The 19,391-nt window shown below is 38.0% G+C and overlaps 1 protein-coding gene across 1 annotated transcript; it reads left to right on the top strand.

The window, feature by feature from the left end:
* Window positions 1-130: 130 nt before the first annotated feature.
* On the top strand, window positions 131-16,662 carry DAZL (deleted in azoospermia-like; the record flags this gene model as incomplete). The annotated part of the gene is made up of 11 exons (XM_009705804.1): window positions 131-350; window positions 4,220-4,354; window positions 4,620-4,711; window positions 6,087-6,138; window positions 9,569-9,635; window positions 9,965-10,098; window positions 11,494-11,571; window positions 12,419-12,469; window positions 14,832-14,936; window positions 15,678-15,776; window positions 16,537-16,662. Coding segments are annotated over 11 exons (1,087 nt in total), but the record flags the coding sequence as incomplete, so codon positions are not given.
* Between the last annotated feature and the right edge of the window lie 2,729 nt (window positions 16,663-19,391).

The raw sequence follows: 19,391 nt of genomic DNA, 5'->3' as shown, positions 1-19,391 counted from the left end.
AGCTTGCATCCTCACCCCTGCTTGCCGTTAGGGTCAGGCTGGAACCCTTGCCCCGGGCGTCGGGGACTTTCAGACAGCTCCCATTGTCCTCAGAGGAGCGCCTCCCCTTTTGCCCTCCCGTCGCCCCCAGATCTCTTGAGGAGCGTGAAACCCTCTTCTCCGCGCCTCTTCTCGTAACGACGCTGGTAGTGAAGCGGGGTGCGAAGCCCGCAGGACGTGAGGCTGTTAAATGGCTGCGGGGCGGCGGCCCCGCCGGCTCCGTAACGCGCTCACCTCAGGTTCCCCGGTTTTTCGTTTGTTTTTACCTGCCAGAGGAAAGGCTTCGCGTAGCGCGTTGTGGACTCCGTGTGGTCAGTGGGAGTTACTGCCTGAACTAGCACGTTGCTGCTTCAACATGCTAGTCGCTGTTTCCTCTTCAGGAATTTTTTTATTTGAAAAACAGAATTTGCGACTGTGGAGCAGATGCTTCAACAACAACGTAAAAGTAGAGTTTTTTTTTTTTTAAGAAGTTGAGCGTTAGCGTGCGAGCCTATTGCAGTGCTTGACTGATAGCTCCACCTGCTGCCTAACGGGAAGACTGCGGCGTTCGCCTGGTAGCCGGAGCCATGTTCTTTCTTTAGGTAGTGTGCTGTCATGGTAACTGATTCCCGAGCACAGAAAATCTGGACAGCGGGACGTAGATCAGGGGGTTTAAATGTGTAAATTAAAGAAGAGAATGTTTAATACTTATTTTAAACAAAGAGTGTGTGAGGTCAGGGAAAGACAGGGAGAAGCCTGAGAAATCAGACACTTGTACTTCTGTGGCCAAAAGAAAAGTGAAGGTTTTCCTCTCCTAGATGTGCATAAGACTGAGCGGTGCTTGTAACCCACTTGAGTACCTGGACTTTTCTACCACCTGGCCCTAACAGTTATCCTTTCCCACCTTTTTTTTTTCTTCCAAAAGTCTAACTAGCCTCATGACTACTGTAATCAAGAGGTTAATGCAGTTTACTGGCATCAACTTAAACTTCGTGATTTCTGGAATAATGCAAAGAGCAGACTGATAAAATTTACCTTGTGATGAGAGAAAGGAAGAAAATCCTGTTAATTTCAGTAAGCTGAAAAGCTTTGAATAAACCCTAAATTCCCTTGCATCTAGAAATTTGATTTCAAAGGTACTTCATGAGATGGACAGACCAATCAGCCCCACTTAGGTTATTTTTGAAGGGTTGGGTCACTTCAGCTGATGCTGTAATTTCACAGTAACCAATTCATTAACTTCAGGGGTTTCCAGATGTTGAAGACTTTAGGTGGCTTAGGCTTTGGACACTGATTCAGCAGCGATGTGAGTTCTTTGCCTGTAGGCTATGTAGAAGTACGACCATTTGCATAATGCTACATTAGGTAGTGAAATAACAATTGCACAGTGTGCTGGTAAAATAATTTGGTTTTGTATAGGGCAGTGCTTGTTTGAATTGGCAAGAGTTTTGCACTATAGTACCGAATACTTGAAAAGTAACTTTGGGAGGAGATTTTGTTTCCTGTCTTCATACATTTTTCAACAACAGCTTCTTTTCAAGTTCTGAGAAATGCATGTATTAACAGAACTTAAAGCTTATTTTTGATGTTGACCAATTTGTCAGAATTCTGAGGTAGCCTGTTTAATCTTCTAGATATTTAATGTGTAAAAGCATTAAATACATGTATTTTCATTGAAAATTGTGTTCTGGATCACTAGTGTGAGAAACGAATGCTGCACTTCCACAGCAGCCAAGGCCAGCCATGAGTTGAGTAGCAGTGGGATCTGTATGCCTGTCCCCTTTCTTGTGCTGGTTCTGGCCCTTCTCGGATGCCTCTGCAATGAGCTGTTTCGTGTGCTAAGTTGCAAGAGAATTTGCACAGCAAAGTGAATACTTCTTTTTCAGCCTGGCTTGCTGAAGCAGATCCGGAAAGAAAGTAGAAGCCAACGGTTAGGTGAGCTTAAGGTCGCTGTGGAGTTGCAGTCTCAGATTTCAATTCAAATGCCCTTTAGCTGGGGGTGCAGCCAAAGAAGTGGTCTCCTCACCTCTTGCTTCATTTTTGCCTTTGTGTCCTTATGCTAGCGCAAGTTTACATAACTGTAGAATGAGTTTGGATCAGAAGCGGATGTGTCTGAAAAGTACTACAGAATTTTTCTCCTGTGAGGCGTAGGATTGACTTCCCTGCACAGTGATGTAAAGAGCTGTTGGGGTGTAATAGGAGGGAAGGGGGAAAACTACCATTTTCCAGTTTATGGCAGAAATGTTCTGTTACAGAGTCTTTATTACCATGGAACTTGTGGTCTCCAGCCTCACTGGAGGGTAGAGGGAGTTCTTAGAGGATAAAGGGAAAGGATTGACTTGTAACTTTTATTGAGAATTTGCAGTAGGAAGCATAGTCAGTGAGTAAATTGAGTGTTGACAACAGTATCTGGTGGGATGGAACCAGATTCTGTCTTAAGGTGCAGCTTCATGAAATGGTTTTGAACTGAATTGATGGCTTAGTGCTGCTCAGAAGAGTCCAAGGCTCCTCCATCTCTATTTCCTCTTGTGTATTCACTGATCCTGAGGTGGGTCTGGTGCTTAACTAATAGCAGAGTAAGCCGATTCAGTTGTCTACAATAGCAGAATACTAATTGGTTGTAAAACTGCTCACTTTATGTTAATCTTCCTGCCAAATTTTGTTGAGCCAGCTTAATTTGAACTGACAAGTGTTAGAAATTGTGCAGAGGAGATGTGGGAAAAGAGATGGGGCAAACCCTCTCTGGCTTTCAGTAATGGTGTGTTGTTAATTTTTCAGTCACACTGAAATATTGAGAGGGCTGAATTCTAGTTTTGGTTTTGTTTAATTGCAGGGCAAATGATGTGCCACATGTATAGTTTGGTTCTTGTAATTTTCGCGTTCCCTTACTGGGTGTCAATTTGAATGAGTACTTGTCACTTGCAGCTGTAGTTTAAATGTGCATTAAACAATGAGAATTATTACATTGAAAAATTGGGTACTACCTATTGCAAATTATTAGATTTCAAAATACTAAATCAAAGTTTGGAGTAACTGAGGTAGGGATAATACCACACCAGTTGTTGTAAGGAAAAGCTTATTAATGTTTTAAAGTACATTAATATAGAGGGATGAGTAACACTGAAGTGGTAGTTTATGTTCTTACCAGCCAGGCAAAGTATGGTACATAGCTAGAATCACTCATTCAGGAGAGAAGAAGATGAGAGAGGCTAGAGTTTGCAATGATTATGTTGTATTTTAGTTCTTGTAGATACCTTCATAAAATACACATCAAACCTTACACAGAGTATAGAACATGTCTTTGCTAGCATCAGCAACAAGAAATGGAATTGCATGTGGTCTGTTAATCTGAACAAAATACTGAACCACTATTTGTTTAGGGAGTGTTGTATCTTCCTCTACACTGAGTGAATTTGTAACTCCTAGGCTGTGACGAAATGCTTTAGGACCGAAAGGGTGCATCTGAAGTCTGAGCGTGCAAAGCGCGTTGTGACTACCTGCTCTATAATCTTAAGATTCTTTGCAGTTCTTCTGTACATGCAGTGCATGCTTAAGATCCTACTTTGGTGCAGACAACTCAAACAATTTTGTAGCCATTCATATTCCTGTTGTAATTAAATTGACAAAATCATTCTCTGAGAAAATGAATAGTGCGAATATTCTATCGAGGTCTGATTTCCCTTCTTGCAGCTAACTTGTAGTGTAACACTGTTACCTGTGCTCTAAGGCTTTTTGTAAGCTTACTCACATCTCAAGTATTTGAAGCTTTTGACCAGGAAGATGATGGAATTTATTCTGTTGATACAATTTACTGTAAATTTATTATCCTTTAAAGAACTTAATTTCTTGCTTACATCTGAAAGGAATGTGGTAAAGTTCTGAAATTAATTATTTTGGCATTCTCACTGTGTCTGGTAGTGGCAACACTGATCATGAGCTTCATGTAGTCAGAGAGGGCTACTTAAAGTAGCCTAGGTCAGGTCTAGATTTAAATTTTTTTTAAAGCTTCTTAGAATAATTGCTTCAACTTTTTTCCAATGAGTGGTCTATTTGCAGCAAGTACTTCCTTTAAGGAATTGGCAAGGTGCTATTGAAATTCATTGTCCTGTGCTATATCTATAGGAAGATGCAGGCATTCTAGTATCTTAAAGGGTACTATAATAATTTGACTGAAATACATGTTTCTGTTAAATTTTTTCAGTCTGCAAATGTGGAGGCCCAGTGTGCAGGTGTCTCGGAGGACAATACCCATTTGTCAACAACCAGTCAAGGATACGTTTTACCAGAAGGAAAGATCATGCCAAATACAGTCTTTGTTGGTGGAATTGATATAAGGGTATTTATACACTTTTAATTGTTTAAGATGGGTATAGGGCACTTCAGTGGTAAGGAAATGGGAATTTAACTCCTAGGTTGTTTTTTTTAAATGTGTGTTTACCAGTCTTAAGGTATTGCAGTGTCATGAGAGAATTTTGGAACAGGTAAGTAACTTTAGTTCTTATGGTAGTAGAAGGTGGGTTTAAAAAATGATACTGGCTGCTTGAAATCAGTTCTAAGCAGTTGAAGGTGTTTGAAGAAGTTTAAGGCTTTGTTTCTTTTAGATGAATGAAGCAGAAATTCGGAGTTTCTTTGAACGATATGGTACTGTGAAAGAGGTGAAAATAATCACTGACAGAACTGGTGTTTCCAAAGGGTGAGTAGAACATGAGTAGTTGTTTTGAGTTGCTGCTTACATGGACATAATTCTGTCATAGATGATGTGAGCAGCTACTTAGCGCACTCGACATGCTTAAGCCTTGACACTAGCTGCACTTTCCTGTTGTAGTGAATTAACATTGTGAAACCTGTAAATCTAGATCACCCCTAAATCTGTATAATCTTACAAGGAATAACCTGATTTTTTTGACTTCAGTCTGTCTGTTTGGGGAAAAGAGAGCTATTGTCACTTAACCAGTGGAAACAAAGCTTGAAATCTGTGTGGTGCTTATGCAGACAGTTCTTTCATAGGGCTGTTCTGATGGCTAGAGCAGTTAACAACAATCTGGAGAGAGTTCAGGATGGTTAAGAGAAGGGGTAGGTGGCTTATTTAAGGCAATGGGACTGCACTGTTCTGACACTGCTGTAAGTTACATAGAAAACAACCAAATTTGTTTGGGTGAAGAGTGAAACTAAGTGAACAAGCAAAGATGAAGCAAGGGAAATCCCCATTCAGTATGTAGAAAAGGTCTGAATTGTCTGTGATGAAACACTTAAATAAGGATTTGCAGGACCTTAGCCTGTTGAGTTCTGGGGAAGCTCTCCCAGTTTTGGAAGTAATCCTTGCTTTGAGAAAGGGACTTCGGCCCCTGGAGATTCCTTCCAGCCTAACTTTTTTTTTAAGATTCTATGAGCAGATCCTAAAAAGTCATGTTATTTCTTAGGCATATGTGGTAATGCATGAGGTGGAAATCTGTTTTATTTCCTCATATCTCTTGCTAGTCTTCATGGTGAATTCTGATGTACAATTAGCCAGTGTATATTCTGGGTATTAATAATGAATTGGCATACTCCATTAATTAGCACAACTATTCCTATAATGCTTTGAAATTACCTTAATTTTATAGACTAGATAAATTAGGGAGGCAGTGAAATAAATTGAAAAACCTCTTCAAGGATCACTTCTCTCACTGGCGTCACTGTTCCTGTACTGCCTGCTTTCATCCAAACCTATTAGTAAATGCAAAAATTGATGATAATTCAGATCTTAATACTTAAAATACTCTTTTTACTTTCTGAGTTAATAATATCAACAATAGTGCTCATTTTGAGTAGCTGAAATAAAAGAATAGCTCTTACTTCTATTTCCTGTTAATCTAGAATCTGGCATTCAGTTTTTCATCTGACCCAGTAGTATATGCTGCTAGTTAGCAGTAAATACGTTTTCATGCTGAATTATATCACGTCCTATTTGATGCTTTTGACATGCAATGTAATGTACCTGGCATATATGCTGTTAACTGGTCTTGTTCAAAATGATTTCACTAACAAATCAAAATCTCATTATTGAATAACCTGTTTTTACTTTTCAGGTATGGATTTGTATCTTTCCTGGACAATGTGGATGTTCAAAAAATAGTAGAGGTAAGCTCTCTGTCTAAATTACCTGAAGAAGTTGATACATGAAGGCTGGAGACATGTTTGGGGAAACCAAGTCGTGTAACATGTAGTAAATCAGGACAAGGAAAGTCTAAGGCTGCCCAAAAAGTAAACTTGCTAGAATCTTTGTATATTTACTTAAGTAAGGAAGCCTTGGTGTGCTTGAATGTCTCACGTATTTCTGGTCATTCTCATTCATGTATGTACTTGAAAGCCTTGTGTGTTTTTGGCTGCCTGCTTTCTGTATTAGATGGTTGTCATAGAGCCATTGTGCTTATGGCAAATACATAGACCTGTCAGCATTATAATTGGGAATAATAGTAACATGGAACACAGTATGAGTGTTTTTACTATGTTTCAGCAGTTGAAGTGTGTGTTTCTCTCGCAGTATTTGTGTGTTTGGATGTTACCTGGAGTGCAAGTAGTTTTTAAGTCTCCTTGACTATACGATGCAACTGTTCGCATCTCATACAGTTTTGGTAGTTCACACAGGAGATAAAGGGGTAAAACTGTTTCAGCCATTCTGCTCTTAGGGTTCAGTATCAGAGCAATTTAAAACTTCAGCGCTTACAGGCATATCTGGTACTTGGTTATGTTAGACTTCAGCAGGTCACAAACCACTGACAGAGTTTTTTGTTTTCCTTCTTTCTCCCAAAACTGCAATAACTGTGAAAATAAGATGTATTGAAATATTACCTGCTTGGTAGTCTTTGCCTCAGAAAACTTGCATGTCTCTGGATGATGAACAGTCTCTGATTTGCTTCTAAAGCTCTTGGGTGGGGAAGTAGATTTGAAAACCAAATCCAGAATAGTATGCCAGGCACAAATTCGGTGTTCTGTGATATGTTCAGATGTGTTTACTGGCTGTCCAACTCCTTAAGGGAGAAGAGAACATGTTTGAACAAAGTGGAGAGATTCTTGATTCTCACCAAAAGGCTTCAAAAGCTTGCTGCTCTTTAGCTATCATGGTAGGCTGACAAAAATATGCTGTATTGAGCAACAGACTTTATCTCAGAATACCTTTTTTTACCGTGGGTTACCTTTATTGTACTAGATCAGTGTGGAATGCTTGCTCTGAGGCAACAACCTCTGTAGGGACCTCTACAGTAGTAGCATTGTCATTTGAGCCGTGTATGTTGCTGATTTTCTCTGTGTGTTTCTTGAAAACTAAAATCCCTCGGCATATCTCTATTAATATAGTACTCACTGATGTGACTTTGTATACCAGAGGTCTTGGAAGACCTAGAAGTATACAGCGGATTTTCTTTTCCATGCAAATTTCAGGTGTACAGGCAGTACAAATTACTGCCTTGTCAGGAAGAAGCATGTGCAGATAGAAATCATCTTACAAAGCTGGTGGCTTCTGGAGGGGATGGAAAAAGGGAAAGAATGAATATCTTTGTTTTAGAGCTCAGGTCATGAGCAGAAATCACCTCGCTAAACCATTTCGGGCATTATCTGTACTGGGTGGTCACAATGTTTTATGTAAATGAACAAGATGGAGCCTCTCCGTGGTTAGAATCACTCTAGATGCCTCTCTTTATCTGCCTAGCTATGTAGCTTTGTGCAACCAGAAAGTATTTTTCTTCTGATCTGGGTCTGATTCCATTTGTAACTACTCTAGTCCAGCATGAACCTGTTTGCAGTTCAGAACGAAAGCTACCTTCTGCTTTAAAAAAAAAAAAAAAAAACCCAAAAAAATCCCCATCTGTCAAGCCAGTGAGGGTTTTTCACCTTTTTTCCACTCACGTCTTACTTTATTCTGTTTTTATCGGTATGAGAAGATGATCAAATAAGATTTTTTTACATCAGTATTTTTCTGCTTATTTTGCTTATTTTTACAATCAACAATTAAGTTGTTGTTACCTCTTCAAAGCACTTTAGCAGAAATGGGAGGAAAAGCTTAGTGAGGTGTCTTAAAATTACAGACTGTGTATTTTCTCCTGAAGCAGGCAAGTCCTTGTGTTGCATGAGATACGTAGTCTATCTGGATTCTCTAGCTGCATTAATACTGTTTTTAATACTTGATCCTAAATTTGTTAATTGGGATAAAACAAAAATCTTCACTTCTGATGTGCAAAGCGTTTGTAAACCTCAGTGTAGCCCTCTGAACTGTAACAGAGTACCTATTTTAGGTAGTACCATGTGTGCTATACACATCTTCATAGGTAGTTAAACATGTTTTTTGTCACCATCTCGGCAGAGAATATGAGATCAGACCCAAAGGTGAATTCTCTTTTGGGAGTTCTGTGTGGAGAAGTTCAAATACCTGAATAAACATTTATCTGCTTAAATTATGTGTTAAAGCAACTCTATACTCCAGGCTTAAACTGTACCTTGTCAAGAACGAAATGTTACAGGCCTTCTTCTACAGTCAGTCCAAATAGACCTTGAAGTGTAAGGATGTTGTGGTGCCATTTCAGCCTCCATCAATTGGTGAATGTTCTTCTAGTTTTCAAACTAAGCAGTTTTCACTGAAGAACACAATTCAACTTCTGCAGGGAGGGAGGGTGCTTGAAATTCTTCTGTGATTTTGTTATGGCTCCAGATGCTGTGCTGGCAAAGCAGTACTCAGTCATTTTGATCATTGAAAGTCTGAAATCCTGCCTTCTGTGTGAACCAGCATTTGGGCAGAACTTGCAGAATAAGTTACCTGTGTCTGAGGTGTTTGCTGACTCCTGAGGAGTGCTTCCAGCCCTGTTTTTCAAGTCGTTCAGATGCCTGTGTTCCTGGTTTTGGATATTTGAGGAACATGTGAACCATATTTCAGTTTCATGCTTTCTATGCAGCACATAGACTAATCAAGATGTTTTGGCCAAAAAGGTTGTGAAATATCAGCATGTTTGTTGGATGTTCTTGAAGGAATGCATGTGAATATTTCTCTAGAGAGAATACAGTAACATGCAGGTAAACCGTAGAGCTTAGACAGCCTTCCATTTCACTTAACATTGTGTGGAAAGCTTCTGACATGTTACATGCAGCCTGTTAGGAAGTTTGTGGGAAGGGAAGTAAGTAGTGATGTAAATAGGGTTTCAAGGGAACCTAGACTATGGTTGCTTTACGTTAGTATCCTTACTGAGACAGTAATGGTTTGAATTTGTGTTTTTAAAACCAGAAGGCTGACAGTCACTAATGTGTTGTTGCAAACTACTAGTGGTGCTTGTTGGTATTAAGGCAAGTGATACATAATAGGTTTGGAGAGTCAGTGAGTAGGCAGATGGATGTGCTGAGAGCATTGCAGGAAATTAAAGGTGAAAGGCATAAGGTGTTGAGGTGGGAGAGGAGAACGGAGGCTGTTGAGCCTGTTATGTGAGTTGTTAATACTGTGGTGTAGAAGTGGAGTGCAGTCTCTTTAAAATGAAACAAACCACCCACCTCACTGATTCCACAGCTTACAGAATAACCTGTCTTTCAGTCACAAATCAACTTCAATGGCAAAAAACTGAAACTGGGGCCAGCGATTAGAAAGCAACAAAACTCGTGTGAGTATATATATAATCAAATGTATTCTCATTACAAGTATATAATACAAATTTGTTTTCTTAAAGTATTTGCAAGATGTTAATGTATAATTATCTCATGTAGTATGTATATTACAATTAAACCTGCATTCTGAATTTTATAACCTCAGTGCTTGTGTGATATTTTACAGTTTTGGTAATAAAACTCAGGTTGGTAGCACAATACAGTACAGTTAATGTTGAGTTAAATTTAAGAGTTAAAACACTTAAGACTTTTTACAGCTTGAATTCAGATTACTAATGGAATACATGTGAAAATGTCTTAATAATTTATTTTTCTTTAAAACAAGGTTCTTACGTGCATCCCAGACCATTAGTTTTCAGTCCTCCAGCACCACAGTTCCATAGTGTATGGGGTAATCAAAATACAGAGACATACATGCAGCCTCCAGCTGTAATGAGCCCAGTAACACAGTATGTTCAGGTAAGGCTGTTCATGCCACTGATTTTTGAATCATAATTAATATTTTTGAAGATGTAAGCACATACAACTTCAGGAATATGTATTCCAATCTTACCATACATGCTTGTTTTCCTATTGCCTTCCCCAATAGGAATCACTCAACTTCAAACTGCTTTAAAAGAATACAACAGCCTTGAAAAATTTATTCAGTAATGTGATCTCTTTCTAAACCAAAAGATAGGGAGATACTTTTTATTCTGAGAATGAAAAAACTATTGAATGTGGAGCTAAGATGTAATTATATAACAGTTCTTAAGTGATCTTGTTAGTGATGTGCTTCGCAAATCAAATGCATCTGGATATTTAATGTACTGCTGCCCTGCCTCAGAATAAACCACAAAGTTGAAAATGTGTGGTTTTTTTGAACAAGTATGGAATGAGAAGTTGGCTGTGGTACCTTTTTTTTCCCCTTTTCCTTCCTCCTAGCCAAACAAATTCTTGTTTCTGAACTGCTGTTGTCTTTAAGAACACTGTGTTACAGCATCTGCTGTTGACACTGTGACCAGTACAGTGTGCCTACAGGGCATCACTTTAACGGTACTTCAGATAAGCATTCTTACTGAGGTGTAGGCAGAGTACTTCTGGCCTTGTTAGGAGTCCTGTACTGTGAATAGGTGGCTTTCCAGATTATGGTCTCCCTGTATTAACCCTATATAATATAGTAATACAACAGGGCAATATTAATTGCACACTGATTCAGTTTTGTTTATTTTCTTAAGCAAATGAAGATGAGCGAACTGCAGTGACTTGCAGAAATATTTTTTTTTCTTTGAGGCAGAGAGCTTGATAGAGAATCAGCATGGGTACTACTAAGTTTATTGGGGGGAGGAACTAATTCTCTTAAATGCTGGAATGTGCCTTTAACTATTCTCTAAAGAAGCTGAAAAGTTTCCAGGTTAACATTGTGTCAAAGTACTTGCAGTGAAGTGCTGGGAAATTGTCTGAATTGTAATACTTGCCTTGCATTTGACTCCAAGAAACTGATCTTCAGGCTGTAGTCCATTATTTCATGTTAGTTGGTCTGTTTCAAGTCTACTTTAGAAAGTTTATGGGATGAGTTGTACTTCTGAAATGACTTAAAAGATCAGCTACAGGCAGATGTGGGATTTTTAGATATGTAATATACTCTAGAATCCCACTTCCTAGAGATTTTTAGTGCCTGAAGTGCTGAAGCCCTGTGGGAAATCTGTAAGAGTTGCTTTCAAATAATGAAACTAGTCTGAAACAGGAGTTGAAGTAACAATGTGACCACATACTTCTAAAAATGTGCTGCTGGCTTTATAAATACTTTTACAAATATCATGCTTTTATTGTGCTTCAAACTTGCATTTTTTAAAAAAAAAGCTTTATTTGCAGACATACCCATACAGTTCGCCAGCTTTATTGATACAGCAGCAAGTTCCTGTAGGATATCAGCCAGCTTACAACTATCAGGTATGTAATTCTTTATGGCAGCAGAAGGGCTGTTTGATACCTGACAAAACTTGAATGAAGTGAACAGTGTTAACTGGAGTCTGATCTTTCTGTGAATTCTATTTCCCTTCAACTCCTGCTTCATAGAAATCAAAAGTAAAAACAGTATTAGTGATATTCTAATGTGATGAAAACTGTTGAATAACTTAGCATACTATTTTTTTAGTTTGATTTTTTTTTCTTAAATGTGCAGTGATAAAACAATTTCCAAATTAGTAATAAGTACATGGATCAGTAGTACTTTTTCTTGTGCGAAGGAGCTTTGCATTTGTACATTCTATAGTGCAGGCAGTTGATGTTAGTTACTTAAAACGGAATCATTGAGTCTTATCAGACTATATAAATGTGGGATGTATATAGAGAGGGGATGTGCTCTTGAATTCTAAAAATGTCTGGGAAGGCACGTAGCTGCTAATGATTTTTGAACTTGTAAGTGAAATGTGTGGATAAGTCCTGTTATTAAAACTAAACCAGAAGCATTTTAGTAACTAGAGGTTTGAGGTGTTTTCAGGGTGGCTGCTGTGATTTCCCCTCGTTTTCCTAATCTTTAGAAATCTTAAACTTTTTTTTAAAACTTGGAATGAAAAGAGGAAGGCGGTAGTTGAATTTGTGATAAGGCTGACCTTGTGCTAAACACTACATGAGGTACATGTGAAAAAGCTATCTTGCTGGACAGAAGACTGTAAACTACTGTTTAATGAAAAATCCAGACAGGAAATGTTATAAATGGTGGCTCTTAAAGAACAGTTACTTGCCTGTGTTGAAAATGAACGAATAAAAGCTGGTTCTTGTCCAATTATTGTTTAAGGTTCAACCACAATGGCTTGCTGGGGAGCAAAGAAGTTATGTTATGCCTCCGGTAAGTCTACAAAGTTAAACTTCTGGAACTTTGTCTTCTCAATTAGCACGCTGTTTTGACAGCTTGATACTTGGAAAAAACCCAGCCAAACAGTTGACTGGATGTGTATATAATCTGGTCTGTACAAATCTGTAGCTGCTGACAGGGTAGATAATTGTTTAGGATTTCCTACTGACATGGTGCTTTTTTAGGAGCTGCCTGGCAGAATGGAACTACCTGTTTTATGGTGCTACTTGATACCTTCTGGTTGCAGGATTCTGGAATTTTAACTTGAACAGAATTGGTTTCTCATGAAAAGTTGAAGGAAAAATAAGTGATGACCTGATGCACAATCCTGACTTAAGATCTATATAATATTACTGCTTACTGCTGCAATTTTTGGAAAAATTTAAAAAGCCTGAAAATACTCTGCTTTGCAAATACTGGCTTTTTTTGACTCCTTTCAACAGCTTTTTAAAACTATTTCCTAGGCTACTGTAGACTGTAGATGGTGCTGATGGCTTCTAAAAAAAATTACCTGCTTTGAGTGACTTTACACAAGTGACATCCACAAGAGAGGAAAAAATACTGTGTATTTCTTTAACAATGTTGGAACTTGCATCTTAGGCGTTTTTGTGTTCTTTGGCTATAATCTTGTATTGAGTACAGTTCCTATTAAGTGTTTCAAAGCTTGTAATACTTAATTTTATTCTGAATAGTATTCTTTCAAGGTATGCTCGCAGATGTCTAGAATGTGTGGAAGGTACATGGGGGAAAAATTAAGAAAATGGAACTTTGTGCATATATATTACTGCCTGTCTGTGTCTGACAATTCTCCCTCTGATCATATTAGAAGAATACTTTATTTCTGCTCACTTCCAATCATGTGTACTAAGCTTTGCTTGCAGCTTTCAGCAGAGAAGCAGCCTTTTTCTTCTCTTCGAAAGTCTGTATTTCTGTTAGTGAGAATTACCTTTGCTTTAATGGGAACAGAAACAGACTTAAAAGAGGTCAGAAGTCACTAAAATACTGATTATCCCGTTGGCTTGAATTAATTTTTGTTGAGTAAGGTCCATGAACATGATACAGTATATCAGTTAACAATTAAACAGCAGCAAACCAAAGAGTTCTTAGAGTAGGTGTGCGTAGTGGTTTTCATTAGCGGTTTTAAGCTTGATTAAATGAGCAGACAACTTTTCTACAACTTACCTCAGTTAAGCAACTTAAAGTATCATTCTTTAGATGGACTCAAAAGAGGACAGGTACATAAGGAGACAGGAATCTTCATTCTTCAGTCTACTGCTTTATACCTACCTATTTGTTTCATGGATAATCACAATTTCCATTCATAAATGGAATACCCCAGTTGTGATGAGGTCAGATATGATACCTCCTTTCGATGGTTAGGGATGGTGCTCAGAGAGGAATAGTCTTCTAACACTGTGGACTTCCGTATCTCCCAGTATCGTCAGCTTGAAGTAACACTTTTGGTGTTGATGGGCTTTTTGGAGTGTCAGGTGGTACACCTTGTGGTTGCTGTGTATAATCACAAACAATGCCCTTAATGATGTTGCAAGAAACTGAAAACTACTGGGTTACCAAGTGTGGGTAAATCTGGCTACTTTGGGGAAGAAAAAAATAAAATGTTTTGCCCCAGAAAGTGAGAATGCTTAATCTTGCTGTTGAGATCCTGGGAAAATTGGCTGTAAAAGCTGCCAGTTCTCTCTGGAACCATCTGGAAGGATGTTTCCATAAAGAGTAACTGCTTTATTAGCCTCTGTGCTATTGTAATTAAACTCTGCACTGGGTTGCCAGTTGCAACACTGCACTATAAGCAGAGGGAAGGAGGGAGAGTTTTAAAAAAAGCTGTAAAATGGCTTGAGCTTTTCTGGACCTTTTTACATCTTGGAAAAAAGTTATATTAGCATGAAGGAAGCTTCAAACAAGAAAGGAACTGTATAGATAAAAGCAACTTCTTGGAAGGGTGGTGGCAGTAGATGTTTTGCTTCCCCTTCCTTCATTTGTTTTTAGTGTTTAATCTCTTGAAGTTACCTGCTGATTGCCTTGTTTTTGGTGACTGCCTTCATTGCTCAGTATGCTTGATGGCAAACCCATACATGGAGGAAGTAGGTTGAGGAGCTAACTCTCAAGAGTGATTATGGTGGGGAGAAAAGACATTTATTAGAATATATCCCCTTTTGGAAGCAAACAGAACTGTTTAATAAAACAGATCAGGATACAGAATTTCCCCTACTTGTGTAACGTTATCAAAAGTACGAAGATAAAGTTGACATTTTGTGGATAGAGGAGGACCAATGACAGCATAACTGAACCTGTTTTCCCGGTGTTACTGAAACGCTGCAATATTTAAAAAACTACACAGGTTTATACTTCAGTAAGCTATCACTGCACCGAAGATCCAGAACTTATACAGGCAGAATGTGCTGTTCCAGAGCCCATGCAATCGTCTACTAACAGTCCACAAAAGGTAAGTGCTTTTCTCAAAACTGTAATGTTTTTTTGTCATAAATCCTATTCCCAGAAACTTGCACATGAGGATTATGTGCCTTGGTGAAAAGGGCCTCTGACCAGTATCCTAGAAATTAAGGTTATAGTTGCCACTTCAGCCAGTTGCTCAATCTACTGTATCTGATTTCAGTGTACAACTTCAGAAGCCTCACATGTTTCCTCGAAACTGTTAGTGCTTGTCTGTAGTCCTGAGGGCTGTATGAAATGTGTATTCTACTTCACTTAAGTACAATGTTGTTTTTAAGTGACAAGGCTTTATTTAATCTTCTGAGAATTACAGGGGAAATTGCAGGTACTGAAAAAGGTTAGGTAGCACTGCCTGCTATCTTAAGCAGATTTATTTTAAGCTTCAAACATCTGAATCAGTAATGTTTTACTGCCTTCTTCACTTCCTTTTGTGGAAGGAGACCCCCGTTTGGCCAACAGTTAGCTCTGAATTCTGTTTTCTAAAGGAGACTTAATTTTTCAGCTGTCTGAGTATTCCACAACTGAACTCATTAGAACTGTTACATTCTAACATCTAAGGGGAATAATAAGTTACCAAGATTAAAAGATTTTAAAAAAAAGACAAAAGAGCTCAGGAAATGTAAGGTAGTTGAGAGGAATACTGAATGCAAAGTAAACACTGTGGCACCCACATTGCTAGTAGTGGGCTAAGAAAACCAGTGTTGCTGTAGATGGACCTATAACTGTATTTCAGAAGTCTGTGGACAGGAGCATACAGACAGTAGTGTCCTGTCTGTTTAATCCCGAGAACCGTCTGAGGAACACCTTTGTATCACAAGAAGACTACTTTAAGGTATGTAGTGAAAGCAAAATGAAATCCCTAAAACACAGCTGACCTTCAATTTGTTCACCTGCAGGATACTATAAAGATAAAGGGATTCATATCTAGAATGCCATTTGAATTTTTTTCTTTCTTGTGTGTGCTTTGAGATGCATTGGTTTGGCGCTCAGTTGCTTATTGCTGGAAACAAGTGCTGATTTTGGATTCAGTGGATTTAATCAAGACAGCAATAAAAAAATCGCTGAACAGTCGACTTGCAGACATCTAGAGCATAAGGCTGGCTAATAATTTCTCAATGACAAATTGGTGAAGGGGCAGTGGGTTACTCCTTAGTTTGGATAGAGGATGTTGAGTATGAGCCTTGATAGTCTTTATACCAGTTAAAGTACGTGCTGTGGATGGTGGCTCTTAGTGTAAAATGTCTGTGACTAGCCAATAAACTGTAGTCCAGGTTGGCAGCTGGTGGTCATATTTTTGCTGTATGTGTTCAGTCATAGTAGAATTGCAGTTTCTGATATTGCAAGCGGTGTTTAATTTCTGTTATATATTAAAGTTGTATTTAATGTTATATTTGCTTCCTTTTCTAAAAGGACAGACATGTGAACTGGGCACATGTACTTTGAAGCAGGAATACAGAAGCTGTGTTTATCGGTTTTGGAGGGGGATGAATAGAGTACAGAATGTCTTGAGATACTTTTCATGAAAACTTCAGTTGCTTTATTCTAATATCTAGAAATTTTTTTCCCCTGTCTTTTCTCCTATCCCATTCCAGGAGAGGAAGGCGCATCACTTCAGAAAAGGAAGAGCAGTACTGAAAAGTGTTTGATCAACAAAGACTTTAAAGTATCTAAATTCATTAACTTGATGTTACTACAGTTCAGTTTAACCATATAAGCAGTATAACATTTTTCAAGTTGAATTTTGTGTTCCTATTCTACCTGTTTCAATGCAGTTTTTGCTTAGAGTAGTTTGAAGTTTAAAGTTCTAAGAGTTGATAAACTTCAAGGTTTTATTAATTGTTTGCATGCTTTCCCTGGTAACTAGCTGGAATGTTAGAGTTTATATGGGAAAAACACTCTTGGTTCATTGCTGCATGTGGTTTTTCTTCTGAGCTTTAAGGTACAGTTTGCATGTTACACTTAGTTTTTCTTGAACCACAATTTAAGTGACTAATACTGACCAGTTGCCTCTTGCAGTTTAAAAATGGAAGTAGTTATTTACCCAAGAGATTGTATTTTAAAACTGAGCTCTTAATCAGTGGAACAGAAGATGTCAAGTTGTAACTCAGCTGAAGCTATTTAAGTCATGGTTGTCTTTAGACTACCTAATCAATGTGGTTATGTTCACTGATGACAGTTCATGTACCTGTCTTGAGCTTCACTACTAGTTTTGGGGAAGTAATTAAGAGAATCCTAAAATTCCTATATGTAACTTAAGATGCAAGAATGTAATTAGCTGTATTGGCTACTCAGTAGAGTATGCATTTTTACTTGAAAAATTTTAACAATACCTGTATGTTAAAATTGTGAGAAAACACTGCATTTAAGATATGCCTTTGTTACATGATGCAAACTGTTAATCAAAGAATATCTGTAAGCCTATTTTATTATTTATGTAGATTTTAGTTGTGTATTTTGAAACAATTAAAATAAAACTTTTATTTTGACCTGGATTCCCGAACTTCTACTGACATGCTAATATAATACTAGAGTTAATTTTAAGCTGCCTTGAGAAAGACATACAGCATAATAAAGATTTATTGAAGGTGTTGAAGATTTATTACCCTATATGAGAATTCCAGTTACTACAAATTCGTAGTAAGAAACTTCATTTTGTAGTAGTTATTAGCTGCAGTTTTGAAAGAGTAGAACTGAGAACTGTATTCAGTCTTGTATGTTGGGTTCTACTCTGCTTTTCTCTTCCTACTCCGACACCTCTGTCTCTCCAGACAGAAAAGGAAATTATGCCTCTCTTGTTGAGGATGTATACATGAGTTTCAATAGGATTGCATGTTCAGCTTTGTATTTCCAGAAGGTTTAGAAGCGGTAATGGCTTGGAAAAAGACTTACCCAGAAGTAGGTGTTAGTGAAATGTATACAAGGGAACTGAGTTGCTACAGACTTGGACATTTAAGGGAGTATGGCTGCAGCATGGAAAATGTGCAAGGACTGCTTCTCAGAAGTGTGCTAGATGGAATTTTATTAATGAAGGAAGGGTGGTGGAGGGGAGGAGGAATAGAAATGACTATAGATTTTGAAGCCACTTTATACAGAATTGTACCAGTGTTCTGATAGCATAAATTGACCTGAAAAAGCAAAGCTGTTAATCTTTTCTCTGCTCAGACTGTTCTGTATCACTACAAATAGTGTTAAGTGTTCCTGTAATATCAATTTGCCATGTTTTTCTTAGACTACTGTTTTAAAGATAGTAGCTTGATAATACTTAAATTCTGTTACCACCTTCTTTATGAGTTGTTTTGTTTTTTAATCTTACACAGTTAAACTCAATATTTAAAAAAAAAAAAAATCTGAAGTTTTCTGAATATCAGGACTCTTTCCTTTGCAACTTTTAAGTACCTAAACAGCCTACTTGGGCTGTTAAAGCTGTGATGTCAGTTTATTGATAAAGGTAATTGTTTCTTTGCAAATGCAGATTTCATTTTGGCTTAATGTTCTAGTTGGCTTGATTGCCCTGGGATGTATTTGAGGCTTTATGCTGTAGCTGTAAGAAAACATGAAGTGCCTATGTGAAGAGTCTCAACACCAAAAGGAGATAAAACAGAAGATATGTACATAGAGTGCATATTTTATGTTTATTTGACCAAGTGTTACCCATAGGACCATCTGGTGAGCGAGTTGATTGTTCAGTATGTTTGAAATGCCGGTGCTAGATATGAACTGTTCTTCCAAGCATGCTGAGAAGGCTTATCACAGTGAAATGCATAGCCCAGGCCTTATGAGTGTCATTTATTTTCTCTTCTGTTAGATCATGTTGTGCTGGTTTTGTTAGCCATTTCTCACCCGTAGGAAACTAATTTTTTTGTTCCCGTCTGGGAATTGTACATTTTGTGGCATATGCCAGTAAACGTAACAAGTTATAACTAAGAACATGCATTTCTAATGTTCTTTGGAAGTACCCTATAAGCATAACGCAAAAACAGTAGGTAAATCTCTCTTGTGTTGCATTCAGAAAGTTGAAACATCTGTTTAATATGGCTGTAGCTGAAGGCATTTCTGAAATAGGTGCACAATTGGAGCTTCTTGCAAACTTGTACCTCTTGTATTATCAAATCAAGTGGACCATGTTAATTGTGAACCTAGTACGCAGTAGTGAGTTCTTGTGGATCTGCCTTTGCTTGCACAGAGTACATACATTCTGTCTGGGACTTGAGAGCGTACAAGTCTCCTTTGAATATTAAGACAGCTTTTTGACAAAAGAAACAATTGTTTAGACAACACAGAGAAATACAATGCTTGCTTTTACTTGGTATTACAAAGCTATGATACTTGTTTGTTTTATGGTTCTTACTACAGTGTCCCAGGGAGCTGCTTGGTGCTGTGGCCTTTTCATACTCTTCTTCCAAGCTTTGCCACCTGACAGAATTATTCTTGGAATGAGACAGCCAGC

Source organism: Cariama cristata, unplaced genomic scaffold, assembly GCF_000690535.1.
Source record: "Cariama cristata isolate BGI_N322 unplaced genomic scaffold, ASM69053v1 scaffold27018, whole genome shotgun sequence".
Lineage (NCBI taxonomy): Eukaryota > Metazoa > Chordata > Aves > Cariamiformes > Cariamidae > Cariama > Cariama cristata.
Note: the sequence above shows the minus strand (reverse complement) of the source record. Positions and strands in the feature narration are given on the sequence as shown.